At 50.0% G+C, this 18666-nt stretch overlaps 1 protein-coding gene across 1 annotated transcript in view; it reads right to left on the reverse strand.

Annotated features, from left to right (window-relative positions):
• IGDCC4 (immunoglobulin superfamily DCC subclass member 4) overlaps window positions 1–11748 on the reverse strand; it is a 57814-nt gene extending 46066 nt beyond the window's left edge. The window contains exon 1 of the mRNA XM_048482079.1: window positions 11583–11748. Within this exon, the coding sequence (XP_048338036.1) occupies window positions 11583–11640 (58 nt within the window). The 5' untranslated portion in view covers window positions 11641–11748. The remainder of the gene's footprint in view (window positions 1–11582) is intronic.
• Between the last annotated feature and the right edge of the window lie 6918 nt (window positions 11749–18666).

An 18666-nucleotide genomic window follows, 5' to 3' on the forward strand; every position in this document is an offset into this window, starting at 1 on the left:
AGAAGAAGAAGAAGAAGAAGAAGAAGAAGAAGAAGAGGAGGAGGAGAAGAAGAAGGAGGAGGAGGAGGAGAAGAAGAGGAGGAGGAGGAGAGGAGGAGGAGGAGGAGGATGAGAAGAAGAAGAAGAGGAAAAGAAGAAGAAGAGGAAGGAGGAGGAGGAGGAGGAGGAGGAGGAGGATTTATACCCCCCTTTCTCTCCTGCAAGGAGACTCAAAGGGGCTTACAAACTCCTTTCCCTTCCCCTCTCATAACAAACACCCTGTGAGGTAGGTGCGACTGGGAGAGCTCCGAAGAACTGTGACTAGCCCAAGGTCACCCAGCTGGTGTGTGTTGGAGTGCACAGGCTAATCTGAATTTTCCAGATAAGCCTCCACAGCTCGGATGGCAGAGCGGGGAATCAAACCCAGTTCCTCCAGATTAGAGTACACCTGCTCTTAACCGCTACGCCACTGACGTACTCTAATCTGTGGGGATCTAGGTGGTAGATGATGTGAAACATCATCACGTGTGGCTATTAGGGAATGGAATGTTTCATTTCTATACCACCCTCTGCCGAAGGACTCAGGGCGGCGCACAACAATATAATAATGCAATATATATACATAACAATAACTAGAATAATCATCATAACGTCAGCAGCAGCAGCAATGAACAGCAAATCAATTCTCACAACGCAAACGCTTCAAAACCTCAATAAACAGAACAGAGGAACCAAAATACAAAAAAAACAAATTCCAAAAACATAGAACTATACAGAGGGCAATCTTTGGCTCCTTCCGCACATGCAGAATAATGCACTTTCAAACTGCTTTCAATGCGCTTTGTAGGAATGCCGCCTTGTCGCCTGTAGGTTGCCGCAAGCAGATATTCAAGGGACAGGTAGGCGACCTTGCTTGTAAACGACTATTCTGGCTGTTGCACGAGGCTTTTTGTGATGCTGCGTCAACTCAAGGCCGACCTGATTCACCGGCTCCCCTCTCCCCTTCCACCTCGGTGGGGTTTTGTCCTATTAGTTGCGCTTTGAAAGGACTGAGCCCCGAGCCAAGTGGCAGCGAGTCAAGAGTCAACGGGGAATTAAATCTGCATGCAGGTGACGGTTCCAAAAACGAACAAGCGAGCCAAACAAAAGGCGGTCGAAAGAAAAGAAAAGAAAAGAACCGTGGGCACCACCACCATCCCAGAGAAAGGGAGACTCAAGTTCTCAGCCTAGCCAAAGTGCTCCTGGCTTTCAACATGTATGGGGGGGGAGAGAGACCAACCTGAAGATGGATTCCACCCCCCCACCCCAAAAAGTGCATAAGGGAGAAAAACAGAAGGGAGACCTGATACGAATGGCTCACTGCAGATTATCTAAAGTGCATGGGTGAACTGGAAACGCTGAATTCTCTGCTCTTTTCCCAGCACAGACTCGGTCCCTTTCAAGAGCCCTCCCCACCGCACCCCTGCAAAGCAGGCCACACAAACACCCCACAGAGAAGCCAACCAGAATCCCGATTGGGAAGTCTGGCTTTCCCCCCTTTTAACGGCAGTGGGGCTTTATCTGTGGAAACCCTTTGTAGCCCCGTTGGGAAAAAGCGCACATCAGTAGCAAACACCTTGCTAGGAACTAGACGGACGGCAGCGAGCTAATTTAAATTGCGCAAATTAATTCCATTTGCGACATTTGCTTTTTGTAATTCAGGGATTTGGACGGGGGTAGCGGTGAAAGGGGGGGGGAGTTCATTTTGCTTCATTTCTACCTGGACTTTTTACACAATGAGGACCCCAAACGGTACATTGTTCTCCATTTCATCCTCACAACAGCCTTGCGAGGTAATGGCTGGGTTTCTTTTCCCACCACTACCGTGTTTCCCCGAAAATAAGACAGTGTCTTGTATTAATTTTTGCTCCCAAAGATGCACTATGTCTTATTTTCAGGGGATGTCTCATTTTTCTGTGTTCTGTTCGTCGGGCATGCTTCCAAACAAAAACTTTGCTATGTCTTACTTTCGGGGGATGCCTTATATTTCACACTTCAGCAAAACCTCTACTACGTCTTATATTCGGGGAAACAGGGTAGTTCTGCTCCTGTGCTTACAAGAGCCAGCCAGATAAACAGAAATTTAGCAAATAAAGTTTCACAAAGCAGGGAGATAAAAGGGATGGGGTTCACCTGTATAATTTCCACAAGCTAGGAGGAAAGACACGGGAATGAGGGAAGCAAAATAAGTTGGTAATTCAAGTAGGAAAGGGAACAATTCCTTTCACCTTTGGACACAGCCTGAGAAGTATTTCCCACAAGTGTTTCAAGACTGGGCCCAAGACGTCTTGATGTGGCGAGTGCTAAGCCCAGAGGTGGGATCCAGCAGGTTCTCACAGGTTCCCGAGAGTAGGTTACTAATTATTTGTGTGTGCCGAGAGGGGGTTACTAATTGGTGATTTTGCCACGTGATTTTTGCCTTAGTTACGCCCCTCCTCTCAGCAGTAGCGCGCAGAACTTGAAGCAGTCTAGCAGGAGGTGCACCGGCGTGCGTGGCAGCCTGCGCCTGCGTGCATTTGTTTCCCGCCCAAGGACCGGCAAAGTGGCTGCGCCCTTGCCACAGCCCCGCCCAGTAATGCCCCGCCCCAGAATGCCCAGCCACGCCCCCGTCATGCCCCGCCCAGTCCCATTGGCGCTACGCCAGTTTGAATCCCACCACCATGGGAACCTGTTACTAACATTTTTGGATCCCACCACTGGCTAAGCCCTGACGGAGAGTGAAGTTGTACCAGCACCCCACCTGAGTTTCATCTCAGGACTAACAAGGATTCCCTGACCTGAGCTCTACCTGCTACCTCTTTTGTGTGGCCTTTATGAACACAATGCTGACAGCCAGTGTGGGAGAGCGCTGGACTAGTATCTGGGAGACCCAGGTTCGAATCTCCACCCTGCCTTGGAAGCTTGTTGACTACGGGCCAGGCGCAGCCTCTCAGCCAAACCTAACCTACCTCTGTCGAGTCTATCGCATACCTTGCAGCTGTGGAAAGGTCTACATTGGACCTACAAAACGCAGCATTCAGACTCGTATTAAGGAGCACCAAAGACACTGTCAGCTTAACCATCCTGAAAAATCTGCAGTAGAAGAACATGATCTAAACAAAACTGGACATATTTTATTTGAAAACACTGAAATTCTAGACAATTCGGAGGGTCAGACTACACAGGGAGACCATTGAAATCCACAAGCGCCAAGAAAACTTCAACAAGAAGGAAGAGACTCTGAGAATTAATAAAGCTTGGCTACCAGTACTTAAAAACACCAGAATCAAAGGCCAAGGGCATGCTGGGTTGATGGACAATGGACTCCACCCAGATACAGAGTTTGCATTCACTAAGACTGTTGCTGCTGCAGGGAATGCAAATGTGAATCACTCCCCGGACTGAAAACCCCACCCGCAATACAATGCAGTCAACCACACCTTTGCATTGCAAGTTCCACCCAAACACTGATTGGTTCCCCACCCTGGTGTCAGGACCATGCCTGTCAGTATCTTGATGTCTCGCTGTTTTTGTTTTGCAATTGTTTTCCTGTTTCCCTCTTGCTTTCCTAGCAATCTCCTGCTAGCAATCTCCTGGCGCCAGCCCATCTTCAAAGAGGTGTGAAAGGTTCCCAGGTTCTTTGTAGCTTTGTAGTAGAAACTGTAGTGGACATTTGGTGTGGGGCGAAACGGGGGGGATTAGAGGATATAAGTCCTGGATCTGAGCTCTCTAGCTCAGATCCTGCTTTACATTGTTACTCTTCGTATTACCTGGAATAAACTGCTTTTGGACTTTCCTACGGTCTCTGTTATTTCCATGTTTGAGAGTCTGACACCTGGGACATGGACAAATTTTAACCCACTAAACTTTCCCTTCTCACTGGGCACAGTGTGTAACAGACTCCCCTCTGTGATACACCTCTGAAGATGCCAGCCACAGATGCAGGCAAAACGTTAGGGACAAGATCCACCAGACCACGGCCACGCAGCCCAGAAAACTCACAACAGCCAACTAACCTACCTCATCATTATGCAAATGGAATGCAAGAGAGAACAACAATGTAAGCTGGTATGGATTTCTACCAGAGAGAAGGGCACGGTATGAATGATGTTAATTACTTAATTCATTCCCCTCCACAAACTCTTTGAGCTGGACCAGAGGCATAGCAAGGGGGAAGAGCACCCGATGCACCAGTGCGTGCTCTGCCCCCATCCTGCCCCAGAACGGCCCCGCCACTCCCCTGGAACGCCCTCACCACACCCATCCCCCGCTCCCTCTGAGCTGGACACACGCTTGAGAGTCTTAAGAGAACTTGACACATGCTTGAGAGCAGCAGTGGCGTAGTGGCGAAGAGCAGTGGCGAAGAGCAGGTGCATTCTGATCTGGAGGAACCGGGTTTGATTCCCAGCTCTGCCGCTTGAGTTGTGGAGGCTTATCTGGGGAATTCAGATTAGCCTGTGGACTCCCACACACGCCAGCTGGGTGACCTTGGGCTAGTCACAGCTCTTCTGAGCTCTCTCAGCCCCACCCACCTCACAGGGTGTTTGTTGTGAGGGGGGAAGGGCAAGGAGATTGTCAGCCCCTTTGAGTCTCCTACAGGAGAGAAAGGGGGGATATAAATCCAAACTCTTCTTCTTCTTCTTAAATTGCAAGCCGGCCTGCGGCAAAGAGTTAATGAGTCATTGTGGAAAGGATCGGGCTCTACAGCTCGTCGTGATGAGAGTCACAAACTCTTTAAAAAGAATTCCACATCTGGGACTAAGTTTGCGCTCCTGCAACAAAGGGTTCTGTATCATTCAAAAGCGGGTAGGGCCCTATTGAAATAGACACAGGTCTCAGTTCTTGAAAACAAAGAAGGGTCACCCTCATGCGTTAGTTGAGATTATTTACCTACATATGTGTGCGTGTGTAGATAAATAGACCCAGCGGCTTCCCTGAATCCACAGAAAAAACTTGTTGTGGGTGAGTGAGCCCCCACCTGCAGATTTAAGTATCCGCAGGCGGCGGAATCACTTCACAATTGGATAGCCAATTGCTGCAAAAGCTGCAACACCTTTTGGGGCAGGAAGGGGAGCTGGAAACCAGCTCGATCCAGAAATTGGCATTTCCACTTGACCTTTGGAGGGATAAAGACGGCAGAGGCCTACTGTCCTTCTAAGTAAGGAGCAGTAGTGGTGTAGGAGGTTAAGAGCTCGTGTATCTAATCTGGAGGAACCGGGTTTGACTCCCAGCTCTGCCGCTTGAGTTGTGGAGGCTTCTCTGGGGAATTCAGATTAGCCTGTACACTCCCACCCACGCCAGCTGGGTGACCTTGGGCTAGTCACAGCTTCTCGGAGCTCTCTCAGCCCCACCCACCTCACAGGGTGTTTGTTGTGAGGGGGGGAGGGAAAGGAGATTGTCAGCCCCTTTGAGTCTCCTGCAGGAGAGAAAGGGGGGATATAAATCCAAACTCTTCTTCTTCTTCTTCTACTTCTTCTAACTTCTGTGCAAAATGACATGCTGCTCGTCGTCTTGCAGAGAGTCCGCGGCCAGAGAAGCGGCACGCTCCCAAAATCCCCTGCTCCTTCAAATTTAACGTTTGGCCTGCTACTGACACCGGGCCTGCCAACTTCGGGTTGATTTTGTCACCTGGCTGTCCTGTCTCACAGATAACCCCTTCTCTTCCCATCTAGCTCTAGGATCTTTCACCGTCCTCCAGGACGGAATGGCCGACGCAGAGTACATGCACAAACCTCGTCTATGGGAAACAGCCGTCCCTGAGTCACACCCAGCGGGATTTATTTTCACTTGCCTGCAAAGAACTGAACAGCTGCTAAACTCTCATCTTTCCAGGCGGAGTGCGGGAACCCACAAACAGAGCAGGCCTGGGAGAATAAGCTCCAGCATTTATTGCATGAACAAGTATTCAATCCCAAATGATCGGAAGTTGTGTTCCTTTCCAGGTCGCGGACACCCAACACAGTTAAGAGCGGTTCTACTTTTTTTCTCTCCATCGCGTGATGAAATCTAGCAGGCAAACGCTTTCTCCAGCACGGAGGCCTTTCCACCTCTCAGGTGGCTCTTACAGAAACAGACACGGGAGCTTTTTAGAAAAGAAGTTGGCCGCGCCGTGGCGATTTTAGAATTCTTTCTCAAATTGACGGCCTAATTTAAAAAAAACAGATGTTTTATTCCTCGGCTGTAATGCCTTCAAATGCTTAAAAGAGAACTATGTCCAAGCTACCCTGTTTCCCTGAATATAAGACATCCCTGGAAAATAAGACGTAGTAGAGGTTTTGCTGAAGTGCGAAATATAAGGCATCCCCCGAAAGTAAGACGTGGCAAAGTTTTTGTTTGGAAGCATGCCCGACGAACAGAACACAGGAAAAATAAGACATCCCCTGAAAATAAGACATAGCGGATCTTTGGGAGCAAAAATTAATATAAGACACTGTCTTATTTTCGGGGAAATACGGTAGACCATGCATGTTCACAATTAAGCGTGCGAAAAACATCTTGCGTTAGTTGAGATTATTTACCTACATAAGCCCCAAACCCTAACCCTAAATCCTTTTCTCCTAGCAGAAGAGAGACTCACGAGGCCTTTAAAATCTGGACTTCAAGACACAAACAGCCTACATGCGGAGAGCAACTTCAAGAATGTGCTCACGCTACAAAGTCAAGCTGCGTATTCATATTCACAGGGCTGGGAACACGTGCTGAATTCCCTTTTCTGGAATCACCGTGACTCACAATACTCAGAAAAAAGCATACCTTTTCTTCCGCTGGTCCTTTTCTGACAACGTTCTGTTCTAGCCGTGTTTCTCTACGCCCTTGCAAGCCCAGCACGCAACCAATGGCACTACTCACGGGTATGCAGAAATTCAGAGATATACTGCCACTACCTATGGAGGCTCCAACAGCCACCTCTAAGCTATCCTCCATCACGATCCCTTTTTCATGATCACATGGGGGCAACAATGTCCACGTGTGAGTTCAGTGCCCCACAGGTTTATCAGTCTCTATAGAGAAGCAAGCCTTTATTGGCATAGACAACAGTACAACAATAATAAAAAACGGATTAAAAAGCATATACAATACAGGAAATAAATGTTAGGTCGAAGGAAATCTACTGGCGTTTGGTAATTTCCAGGAGAAAGTCTGCCACTATCATACAGAGAGAAGGATCAGGGTTGTCCAACAAGTAGTGTAATCTAATTAAATCGGGGAGATGGGGTAAATGTAAAGGAGTAAGATTCACATACTTGGATCTGATTTCCTTGAATCTGAGACAGTGTAGTAATTGGTGGGCCAGAGATTCAACTGAGCCGTCGTTACATGGGCACAATCTTTTAGCCTTTTCTTGCTTATTAAATCTGCCATGCAACAAGGCAGAAGGCATAACATTAAACCTGGCGAGCATTATGGCTCTCCTCAGTCTCTATAGAAGGCATCTGGTAGTCAGGGAACAGATCTGAGGGACTGGATCTTTCATATGGATGTATTAAAACTCGTGGCCCTCCAGCTGTTATGGACTACAGTTCCCATCATCTCCTGGATGCTGGCAGGGGATGATGGGAACTGTAGTCCATAATATCTGGAGGGCCGCGAGTTTGACACCTGTGCTTAGAGAGAGATCGAATCAGAAGTTGCCCCGTTCTTTAAACCGTTGAAGAAGGTTCGTATTAGATCGGCATATTTAGAGAATTTGTTAACTTATATCTTTGAAATGGCATTTACTAACCTGAGCTTCCTGCCCATACCAACGGCAGTGCATAGTGCACGATGTTGTAATGTGCTGGTACCTAACTACAAATGTATCTGTGGGGTAGTGGCGCAGATGAAGACATTCTGAACTTCTGGAGTGTCCTCTTTAGGATGACATAAGCACCAAATATATTAAAGGACGTTTTCCAATCGCGGGGGATACCGACAGCACTGGCAAATTGATTTTTCTATTATCTGACAGCGATCCATACACTACCAATCGAGTAGCACTTTTTGCTCATGCTGCAAGAAGAATCAAGTTAAGTATGGGATAATGCTGTTGTGTTGTTTATGCCTAATAAAGGTTTACTGTACTGTACAGATGTTGTGTTGTACTATTTGATGGGGCTATTTATATTAGTATTAATTTAGTCTGTTTTAGCTATGTCAGTATACATGGGGTATTTTTGGTGTATGTTTTAATTTTATGATGCCGTATAGATTGTGAAGGCCTATGGCAGTGATGGCGAACCTTTTCGAGACCGAGTGCAGCCCAAATTGCAACCCAAAACCCACTTATTTATCGCAAAGTGCCAACCTGGCAATTTAACCTGAAGACTGAGGTTTCAGTTTAGAAAAAACAGTTGGCTCCGAGGCGTGCATTACTCAGGAGTAAGTTTGGTGGTAGTCAGTGGCTTTGCTTTGAAGCAACTGTGCAACTCTTTCAACAGATGAATCATGACCCTAGGAGGGTTTACTCAGAAGCAAGCCCCATTGCCAGCAACAGAACTTACTCCCAGGTAAAGGATTACGCTTTAGTTCTTCGCATGAAAATCAATGGGGTTGAACAGCGCTTAACAAGGCTACCTACACTGCTTCCCCAAAACTAGGTCTCAGGTTTAATGCTAATAATCGAGCCCAGCGGCCCAGGCCAGCCTAGATGGCGGGGGGGGGCACTCTGTTTGCGAGTGCCTACAGAGAGGGCTCTGAGTTCCACCTCTGGCACCCGTGCCATAGGTTCACCACCACTGGCCTATGGCCAAGACAATAAACTTATTGCTACTACTAGAAGGCATCCCTACAACCTAGCTCATTCCACAGCAACTGGAATAAACCGGTCAAGCATATATATTCAAGGATATCAACAGACCTGGGAAGGAGAGCAAATGTTGACGAGCTGAGACAGCTGATTGACAGTCGCGTGAAATACCCAGACTCTAAAATTACTCCAGGAAAGCCAAGAAGAATCGACTCAACCTTTCCCACCTTTTCGTATCCCAACGCATTACTGCAACTTAACATATCCTAAATAAAGGCGCGTCTTTATGTCGACCTGCCTTAACGCATTACCATCTCTCGGGTAGATAGATACCGGTACTTCATCCACAATCGCGCTCTTAACAGTATTGAATCCAACTTGTCCGGAACTCTTAAACCTTAGGCAAGAGCTGTTTCCCCCCAAAAAATTAGTAATAATTTGACTTCTCTAGCGGCTGAGATTACTTGGCCACTGGGAAGCGGAGAGGGATGAGTTTACCTATAGGGCTGCTAGATTTTGGGCTGGCGCTGTGGAAATACATTCCATAATGAAGTTAGAAGGAGATACATTCGGATGAACTTCCTAAGAAGATCTCCGTCGTCATCAATTTGAATCGGCTGTCTGAGGAAGGGTTCCCCAAAAGCGCAGAGTCTAACCGCGGACCACGTTCATATATATGCCAATTTGGGAACATATGGAATTTCTTGGAATGGCATAGATATTGCCAAAGGTACTTGATGAGCCACCTGTTAGAGCACAACCAGTGATGAAATGGCTCTTGAACTCCATTGCTCCAGTTCTACTTATTGCCTACCCATTTGAGAACATTATTACTGACCGGCAATTATTGATCACTGTTTTGGATCTACAATACAAACCAACCAAATCCAAAACCTTTATTAGGCATAAAACCGGAGTGTGTCGTGAGCTCCAAATACAATAAAAAGATCATTACTGCACAACTTGCAGTACACAGAGTAAAAATGTAGCAACAGCTTCAGAGATTTCAGCATTAGAGTTATTGAGAAGCGTAGTCATTTTTATCTTATCAGAAAGGAGCATAAATCCTGTTGGTCATACAGTTCTCAAATCAGTTCTGATGTTGTTGTATTTTGAACAGTGAAGCAGAATATGAGAAAGTGAATCAGTTGTATTAGGACAGAAACGACAGCAACGCTCATTTTGTGGGATATTAGAGAAGCGACCTTGAAGATGTACTGACGGAAAAGCGTTACACCTTGCTCTAGTCATGACCCATCGGCAATTGTAATTCACAAGATGTTCCAGGTATATAGCAGGGCTAGATTTCTGAGGGATAATCCCAAAGAATATTGGAGAGCAAGAGCTTTGCGCTTTGCTCAGGAGAAATTGATATTCTTGATCGAATAATCTAGACTTTAAGCGATGGTAAATCTAACAAACCAACCTCTTAATTGAGGCTACTGGGACAATAATTGAAAATTTTAGCAACTTTGGAAAGATCTCCAGGGGGATTCCTGGAGAATTGGCCAAAGCATCTTGTCTTATCTACATGTTATATTTATTGCTGTAAGAGAGGTATTCATTGTATGAAAGCTCGTGGGTACGACTGTGGTGTGTGAATGTATGATATTTTCACATTTCCATATTTTGATGCAATATTGTTCACATTTTGACATCATTAAATGTTAGCGCTTCGGCATATTGAGGCTTGCTAAGTTGGGGGGACTTTTCCCATTATTCAGATTTTTCGCTGCTGCTAGCACTTTTGTTTATTGAAATATGGGAACCCTCAAAGGCAAATACATGAGCCTTTACAATGACACCTGTCCGTCAGCTGTGCAGGTGTAACCTGTGGGTGGCTGCTCGTGACCACTTGGCTGAATAAGCAGTTAAAGAAAGATCTGCACCTAGACAACACAGGATGGGCGAAAGCTACTGCTCTGAAGAGCTACTCACCTGGAAGGTGAGTTCCTCGCCCCAGGTGAGTACCCAACAGTGACCCAGCTCAGCTAAACTAATATAAAGTAGTGACTAAGGGTGTTGGACTGGCGACTAGGTTCGAATCCCCTTGAAGACTCATTGGGGGACCTTCGGCCAAAAACTCTCAGCCTAGCCTACCTCGCAGAGCCGTTGTAAGGATAAAACAGAGAGGTGTCATGTAAGCAGTCTTGGGTTCCCACCGGGGAGAAAGGCGCGGGCGACAATAAATGAATTAAACGAATAAATAAAACTAGGCTACAGAGATAGATACAATAAAGCTGCCTTTAATGGGAACTGGGGCCAGGAGCAACCATTCCAAGAAAGGGGGGGGGGTCTCAGAAAGAAGCATCCCCCCTCTGGCAAACGCAGCCGGCCTTCTCGCGGAAACGAATCCTAAATCGGTTTCCCCAGGAGTGGGGGGGAGTAGGGGTCCCGATCCTTCTCCCAAAGCTGCAGCCCGGGGCGGCCCTGCAGCCCCCCCTCCCGCCCCCCCTCCCGGCTCATTCCGGGACGGACGCTCCAAAACTGCTCCAACTTTGCCCCCCTCCCCCGAGCAGAACCCCCCCTCCTTTTTTTCCGAACATCTGGATCCGGAGGGGACCCCGAGGACGCCCAGGGAGGGGCTCCGGCGCGGGCAACCCCAGATCCGACGGGAGGGAGGGAGGGAGGGGGCCCACGCCGCTTCCACGCCCCCCTCCCCAACCGAGCGCCCAACTCCGGGTCTCGGCGGCGCGCAAAAGGGGCGGGGGGGCTGCTGCGGGCCCCCCAGAGAGAGGAGGGGGGCGCCTGCGACGGGCTGGAGGGGGGGTGGCTAGGGGGCGCCCCGTCGGAGCCCAGCCGCCCGCGGCGCACCTGCCGCCCCCCCGCCCCGGAGCGCCCCACGGCCGCCTGGCCTTACCTGCCCCGCCGCAGGCGCTGCCCAGCAGAGCCAGCCACAGCAGCCCCCCCGGCGCCATGGCAGCCCGGCCCGGCCCGGCCCGGCCCGGGGGGCTTCAGTCGCGCCGCCGCCGCCCCGCCATCGCCATCTTGCGCGCAGCCGAGGCGGAGAAGCCCTCGCTGGCTCCCCCGGGCGGCGGCGGCGGCCAGAGGAGGGGCCTCGCCCGCCGCCCCCTCCCCACGCCGGCCAGGAACGGCCCGCCCCGGGCACGACTGGAGGACCTCGCGCGCCCCAAGGAGGGGAGGCCGCGCTGGGTTTCAAGCACCCTCCCCCCACGCAGACACAGACACACACACTCGCGCAGGGCCTTTTCCACACCGGCCCCTCCCCTGGTCGGGCCCGCCTGGCTTTGCCTCTGGGCCAGGTGGGTCCTGCCGGTTGAGCTGGCTTGCCAACCTCCAGGCGGGGCGGGCGGCTCAAAGGTTCGCAATCCAATCCAAGCGTTGCTAATGGTATTCATGGACCCCTCTGATATCCAATATACAACATCCACCGCTTAAGTAGTTAGGAGCAAGTTTTTTCTACTGTGTAACATAAACAATATCTACGCAGGCTTCTTCTTACTACACAAAGAAACATCAAGTGGCGGCGAACTTGTGGCACTCCGGAGATTCATGGACTACAATTCCCATCAGCCCCTGCCAGCACGGCCAATCGTAGTCCATGAACATCTGGAGTGTCGTAGGGTCGCCACCACGGAAAGCGCCTCCATCAAGGGCTCACAACAACACATTGAACAATATGCAGGTTGACCATCATTCCCGGGTTGCTGGATGAAGAAGAGGAAGAGGAAGAAGAGGAAGAAGAAGAAGAAGAAGAGTTTGGATTTATATCCCCCTTTTCTCTCCTGTAGGAGGCAGAAAGGGGTTTACAATCTCCTTGCCCTTCCCCCCTCACAACAAACACCCTGTGAGGTTGGTGGGGCTGAGAGAGCTCCGAAGAACTGTGACTAGCCCAAGGTCACCCAGCTGGTGTGTGTGGGAGTGCACAGGCTAATCTGAATGACTTTGTGGTACCTTCACAACGGCCCGTCATTTTGTAATTTTCCCAAAAACTCCTTTTCCAAATAAGCTACAAAAAATCCTTAAGGGTTTTTTTTTTGGGGGGGGGGGGGAGGAGGTTGCTATATGGTTCTCAGTCTCTATCCCAGTTTGTGTTTCTTTGTGTAGATTATCACACAAGCCTGTGTAAATATTGTTCATGTTATGTTACACAGTATAAAAGCTTATTTACTTAAGTGCCCATTGTATATTGAATATCAGAGACTGTAGTACATTCATCCCACTAGGCGTACAGGTGCTTGCTTGGGTTGTTAGCTTCCAGGTGTGGGGCCAGAGATCCAGGATTAAATAACTGCTCTCCGGGTGATGGAGGCAGTAGTGGGATCCAAAAATTTTAGTAACAGGTTCCCACGGTGGTGGGATTCAAACAGTGGTGTAGCGCCAATGGGGCTGGGCGGGGCACGACGGGGGCGTGGCCGGGCATTCCGGGGGCGGGGCATTAATAATCTCTCTGTTACTGTAAAAAACTCTTACTGTAAAAAAAAGTTCCTAATTTCCAGATGGTATCTTTCTGTCCATAATTTAAACTCATTATAGCAAGTCCTATCATCTACTGCCAACAGAAACAACTACTTCTCCTCTAATTGATAACCTGTCAAATACTTAATACTTTCAAATACTTAATTTTGTTTCTAGAAATCAAAAGAAGGATATTTTCCTGAAACAAGGAACTTTCACCATATTTCTAAAACATGTTTTTAAAACAGCCCAACAGGGAGAATTATCCCGTTTTCTACCTTCGCTAACCAGCCACATAGGAAACAACAGGACTTTATGATTTTTGGGCCTAATGGAATTTCTAATGGAAAAGCAGACCCGATTAGTAACCCCCTCTCGGCACACACAAATAATTAGTAACCCACTCTCAGGAACTGGTGAGAACCTGCTGGATCTCACCTCTGGATGGAGAGCAGAAGATGGCTGTTTCGGGAAGAGAACTGAACTCGGTGACACTGCACCTGGCTGAGGCCCCTCCCCTCCCCAAGCTCCGCCCTGCTCAGGCTCCACCTCACCGTCTTCCTCAGTCCACCGCTGGCAACCCAGGGGCCTTTTGCTTATCCTGGTGGGTGCAGTGACTGCCAACAACACGGATGGTTGTTAAAAGAACACGAGGCAGAATCATGGAAGTCCGACACTGGCGACCGGCCGTGGTGACTAAAGAGGACCTCCGTATCCAGAGGCAGTCAACCTGTGAATGCCAATGCTCTGAGGCACACGCACAGGAAGGCCTCGGCCTCTGGCCCCTGTTTGGTGGCCATCCCAAGGCGGCTGTTTAGCTGCTGAGTGTATAAGGATGTTGGGTAGGACAGACCACAAGTCTGATTCAGCACGGCTCTTGCTACAGTTTAGAGCAGGGGTCTGCAATCTGTGGCTCTCCGGATGTTCATGGACTACAATTCCCATCAGCCCCTGCCAGCATGGCCATGAACATCTGGAGAGCCACAGGTTGCAGGCCCCTGTTCTAGAGCACCCTCCGGTACCCACAGAGTGGCAGGGCCCAGAGATGGCCTTTTCTCTGGGAGCAGCAGTTGCCTAGTGGTTAAGAGCAGGTGCATTCTAATCTGGAGGAACCGGGTTTGATTCCCCGCTCTGCCTCCTGAGCTGTGGAGGCTGATCTGGGGAATTCAGATTAGCCTGTGTACTCCAACACATGGCAGCTGGGTGACCTTGGGCTAGTCTCAGCTTCTCGGAGCTCTCTCAGCCCCACCCACCTCACAGGGTGTTTGTTGTGAGGGGGGGAAGGGAAAGGAGATTGTAAGCCCCTTTGAGTCTCCTTGCAGGAGAGAAAGGGGGGATATAAATCCAGCTCTTCTTCTTTTCTTCTTCTCCTCCTCTTAAGCATAAGCATTTTATTGTCATTGTGCACGCACAACGAAAATTTACAGCAGCATTCCTCGATGCACACAATTCCAGACTCATACCCCATCCTCCCTTTCCCCTTCCTCCACCCATCCCTACACAGCCCCAAACACATCAACACGAAGCCGCAGAGTTCAGCATCGCCACAGCTCTAGAGTAGAAGCTGTCTCTAAGCCTCTTTGTCCTAGTTTTGATAGACCTGTATCGTCTGCCGGATGGTAACAGTTCAAAAAGAGAGTGGGCTGGATGAGACGGGTCTCTCAGAATATTTTGGGCTTTCTTTAGGCTTCGGGAATTATAGAGTTCTTCCAAGGAGGGGAGAGGGCAGCCGATAATCCTCTGAGCAGTAGTGATCACCCTTTGGAGCGCCTTCCTATCTGCCACTGTGCAACTGGAGAACCATACACAGATGCAGTAGGTTAAGACACTCTCTATAGCACAGCGGTAAAAGGACACCAGGAGTTTTCCACTCAGTTGTTGTTTCCTTAACAGTCTCAGGTAGTATCAGTCTTTGCTGGGCCTTTGCTGAACTTTGCTGAGTTCTTCCTCCTCCTCCTCCTCCTCCTCCTCCTCCTCCTCCTCCTCTCATGTGCCCTGGAAGCGCCCACTTAGTGAAAGGCCTCAGCAGGTTGGGCTAAGGGCTGCCCCCTCCCCAGCCATCATCAATGAAGAGAAGAAAGTCCGGACAGCTATGGCATCTCCTGCCATCCCTACTGGCACCCTCTGCCTGCCCTTCTGTGCCAGGTGCTACCAGGAGCAGCAACCTCTGCCCGCTTGGAGGGAGCTCCTGTTGGAGACAGCAGCCAACGGCAACCAGGTCGACCATTTGCTTGCTAGTGAAAGGCAGGGGGGCTTGGCATCAGCCGCGCCAACTCTCTGCCACAGCCGGCTGCCCAGCCGATTGACGCTTCCCCACTCCTCGCCTGGTTGGCCTACAGTGGCAGGTGCCAAGATGGGGGAGAGCCATCCAACAGATGGGCTCTCTGGCAGGGGTCCAGGAGCCAGCGGCGCCAGGGGGCCTATTGCTGACCCACCCCTCAACCCGGCACGGCCGGCGCACAAACGGACCCGCAAGCAGTGAGCCGGGCCAAGGAGCCACCCACAGTGTGCGCCAGAACCCAGATCTATCGGGGCCGTTCTGTGCAGCAACCCCGGAGCTTGGGTGCTGTGTGATTTCCGGGCTGTATGGCCGTGTTCTAGCAGCATTCTCTCCTGACGTTTCGCCTGCATCTGTGGCTGGCATCTTCAGAGGATGCCAGCCTGGAAACCACACAGCACCCAAGTGATTCCGGCCGTGAAAGCCTTCGACAATACAACCCCGGAGCTGTTCGGCTCCCTCGAGAGAGAGCTTCCGTGTAATCAGTTCGTTTCATTAGGCCGGCTCTCATAAATATTTATGGGACGCGGTCATGCCTTGTGTTGGGACGCATCACGGCTCAACAGAGGCGGGGAGGGTCTCCCCCCCTCCTCCTCCTCCTCCAGCGTCTCCTCCTCGAAGCTGTGCGTTCGCCATCTGCCCACTTGGCACTCATCAGCTGATGCCACGGTTGGACCGGGGCAGCATTGGGAGACTTGTGCCCAACGTTTAAGAATGAGAAAGGACTTCATAGAACCCGCCGTAACTCGGGGGTCAGACACCTTTCCTAATCGAGAGGCCCGGCTGGATCAGAATTTGGAGTGGGAGAGCCCCAACGAACATAAGAACATAAGAACAAGCCAGCTGGATCAGACCAGAGTCCATCTAGTCCAGCTCTCTGCTACTCGCAGTGGCCCACCAGGTGCCTTTGGGAGCTCACATGCAGGATGGGAAAGCAATGGCCTTCTGCGGCTGTTGCTCCCGAGCACCTGGACTGTTAAGGCATTTGCAATCTCAGATCACAGAGGATCAAGATTGGTAGCCATAAATCGACTTCTCCTCCATAAATCTGTCCAAGCCCCTTTTAAAGCTATCCAGGTGAGTGGCCATCACCACCTCCTGTGGCAGCATATTCCAAACACCAATCACACGTTGCGTGAAGAAGTGTTTCCTTTTATTAGTCCTAATTCTTCCCCCCAGCATTTTCAATGGATGCCCCCTGGTTCTAGTATTGTGAGAAAGAGAGAACAATTTCTCTCTGTCAACATTTTCTACCCCATGCATAATTTTATAGACTTCAGTCATATCCCCCCTCAGACGTCTCCTCTCCAAACTAAACGAAGCCGGCATCCAGAAACTCATTGGCAGACCAGAAAATGCACAGCTGATGAACGCGACTCATTGTTGATGTGCCATTTAAGGATCCGATCTTCTGCAGCCCAAACACTGCAGGGGGACGTACAAGGTCTCCCAGTAAGCCATCAATATGGCTGGGAGCATCCAATGTGATTGTCGTAGTGCAAGAGGACGGAGACCGCCGCTCCAGGGGTCTGCAACCTGCGGCTCTCCAGATGTTCATGGACTACAATTCCCATCAGCCCACATGAACATCTGGAGAGCTGCAGGTTGCAGGCCCCTGCTAGGCAAAGGCAGGAAGTGGCAAACCGTTCCTGTTTCTCTCTTGCCTTGACCTGTATGACCCAGGTTAGCCTGATCTCATCAGATCTGAGAAGCTAAGCAGGCTCAACCCTGGTTATTATTTGGATGGGCATGCCCCTTCCTCTCTTGCCTTGTAAACCCTACGGCACAGGTGTCGAACTCGCAGCCCTCCAGATGTTATGGACTACAGCTCCCATCAGCCCCTGCCAGCATGCTGGCAGGGGCTGATGGGAACTATAGTCCATAACATCTGGAGGGCCATGAGTTCGACACCTATGCCCTACGGCCGTGGTGGCGAACCTATGGCACTCCAGATGTTCGAGGACTACAATCCCCATCAGCCCCTGCCAGAATGGCCAATTGGCCATGCTGGCAGGGGCTGGTGGGAATTATAGTCCATGAACATCTGGAGTGCCATAGGTTCGCCACCACTGCCCTACGGGGTCGCCATAAGTCGGCTGCGACTGGTTGACGCTTTCCGCCGGCACCACGATGATTATCTCTGCGTGTGTGCTAGGGCATCGTTTCCCTTTCTGCCAACGCAGCCTCGCTGCAACCGCCGAGCAGACTCAGGGAATGACATTTTAAAAGACTGCAGGACTTTTTCTGGAGCTGAAACTGAGGGATTATTCGGTGCATCCCCTAAACCTAACAAACTAAACCTAACAAAAAGATATCATGTGTATAGTCCCTAGATCAGTGGTGGCGAACCTATGGCACTCCGGATGTTCATGGACTACAATTCCATGCGGCTGGCAGGGGCTGATGGGAATTGTAGTCCGTGAACATCTGGAGTGCCATAGGTTCGCCACCACTGCGCCAAGATCCTTTTTTTAAAGTACAGGTACAGACCCCAGGGTCATTATTGACCCACGGGGTAACATCACAGTTCAATGTTTACTTGGCAGATTGTGTTTATGGGGCGGTTTTGCCACTGCCTTCCCCCGCTGGTACACTTTAACCTCAGCAAGCTGGGCACTCATTTTACCAACCTTGAAAGCATGGAAGGCTAAACCAACCTTGAGCTAGCAACCTGAAACCAATTTCTATGGGGATCAAACTCAGGCCGTGAGCAGAGTTTTGACTATAATACCGGTGCTTACTGCTCTGTGCCAACTGGAGACCGTGGGAAGCCTTTCGCCCAGAAATTGTTCGAGCACCCAGTTCCCCTGTAGACAAGATGCAAAACATGCCAGAGATGCCATTTCTGTTCTGGGTTACAGTCTGGGACTATTAAGAACATCAGAAAGAGCCTGCTGGATCAGACCAGAGTCCATCTAGTCCAGCTCTCTGCTACTCGCAGTGGCCCACCAGGTGCCTTTGGGAGCTCACATGCAGGAGGTGAAAGCAATGGCCTTCTGCTGCTGCTGCTCCCGAGCACCTGGTCTGCTAAGGCATTTGCAACCTCAGATCAAGGAGGATCAAGATTGGGAGCCATAGATCGACTTCTCCTCCATCAATCTGTCCAAGCCCCTTTTAAAGCTATCCAGGTTAGTGGCCATCACCACCTCCTGTGGCAGCATATTCCAAACACCAATCACACGTTGCGTGAAGAAGTGTTTCCTTTTATTAGTCCCACTTCTCCCAAGCATTCTCAATGGATGCCCCC

This window comes from Sphaerodactylus townsendi, linkage group LG17 (assembly GCF_021028975.2).
Source record: "Sphaerodactylus townsendi isolate TG3544 linkage group LG17, MPM_Stown_v2.3, whole genome shotgun sequence".
Classification (NCBI taxonomy): Eukaryota; Metazoa; Chordata; class Lepidosauria; order Squamata; family Sphaerodactylidae; genus Sphaerodactylus; species Sphaerodactylus townsendi.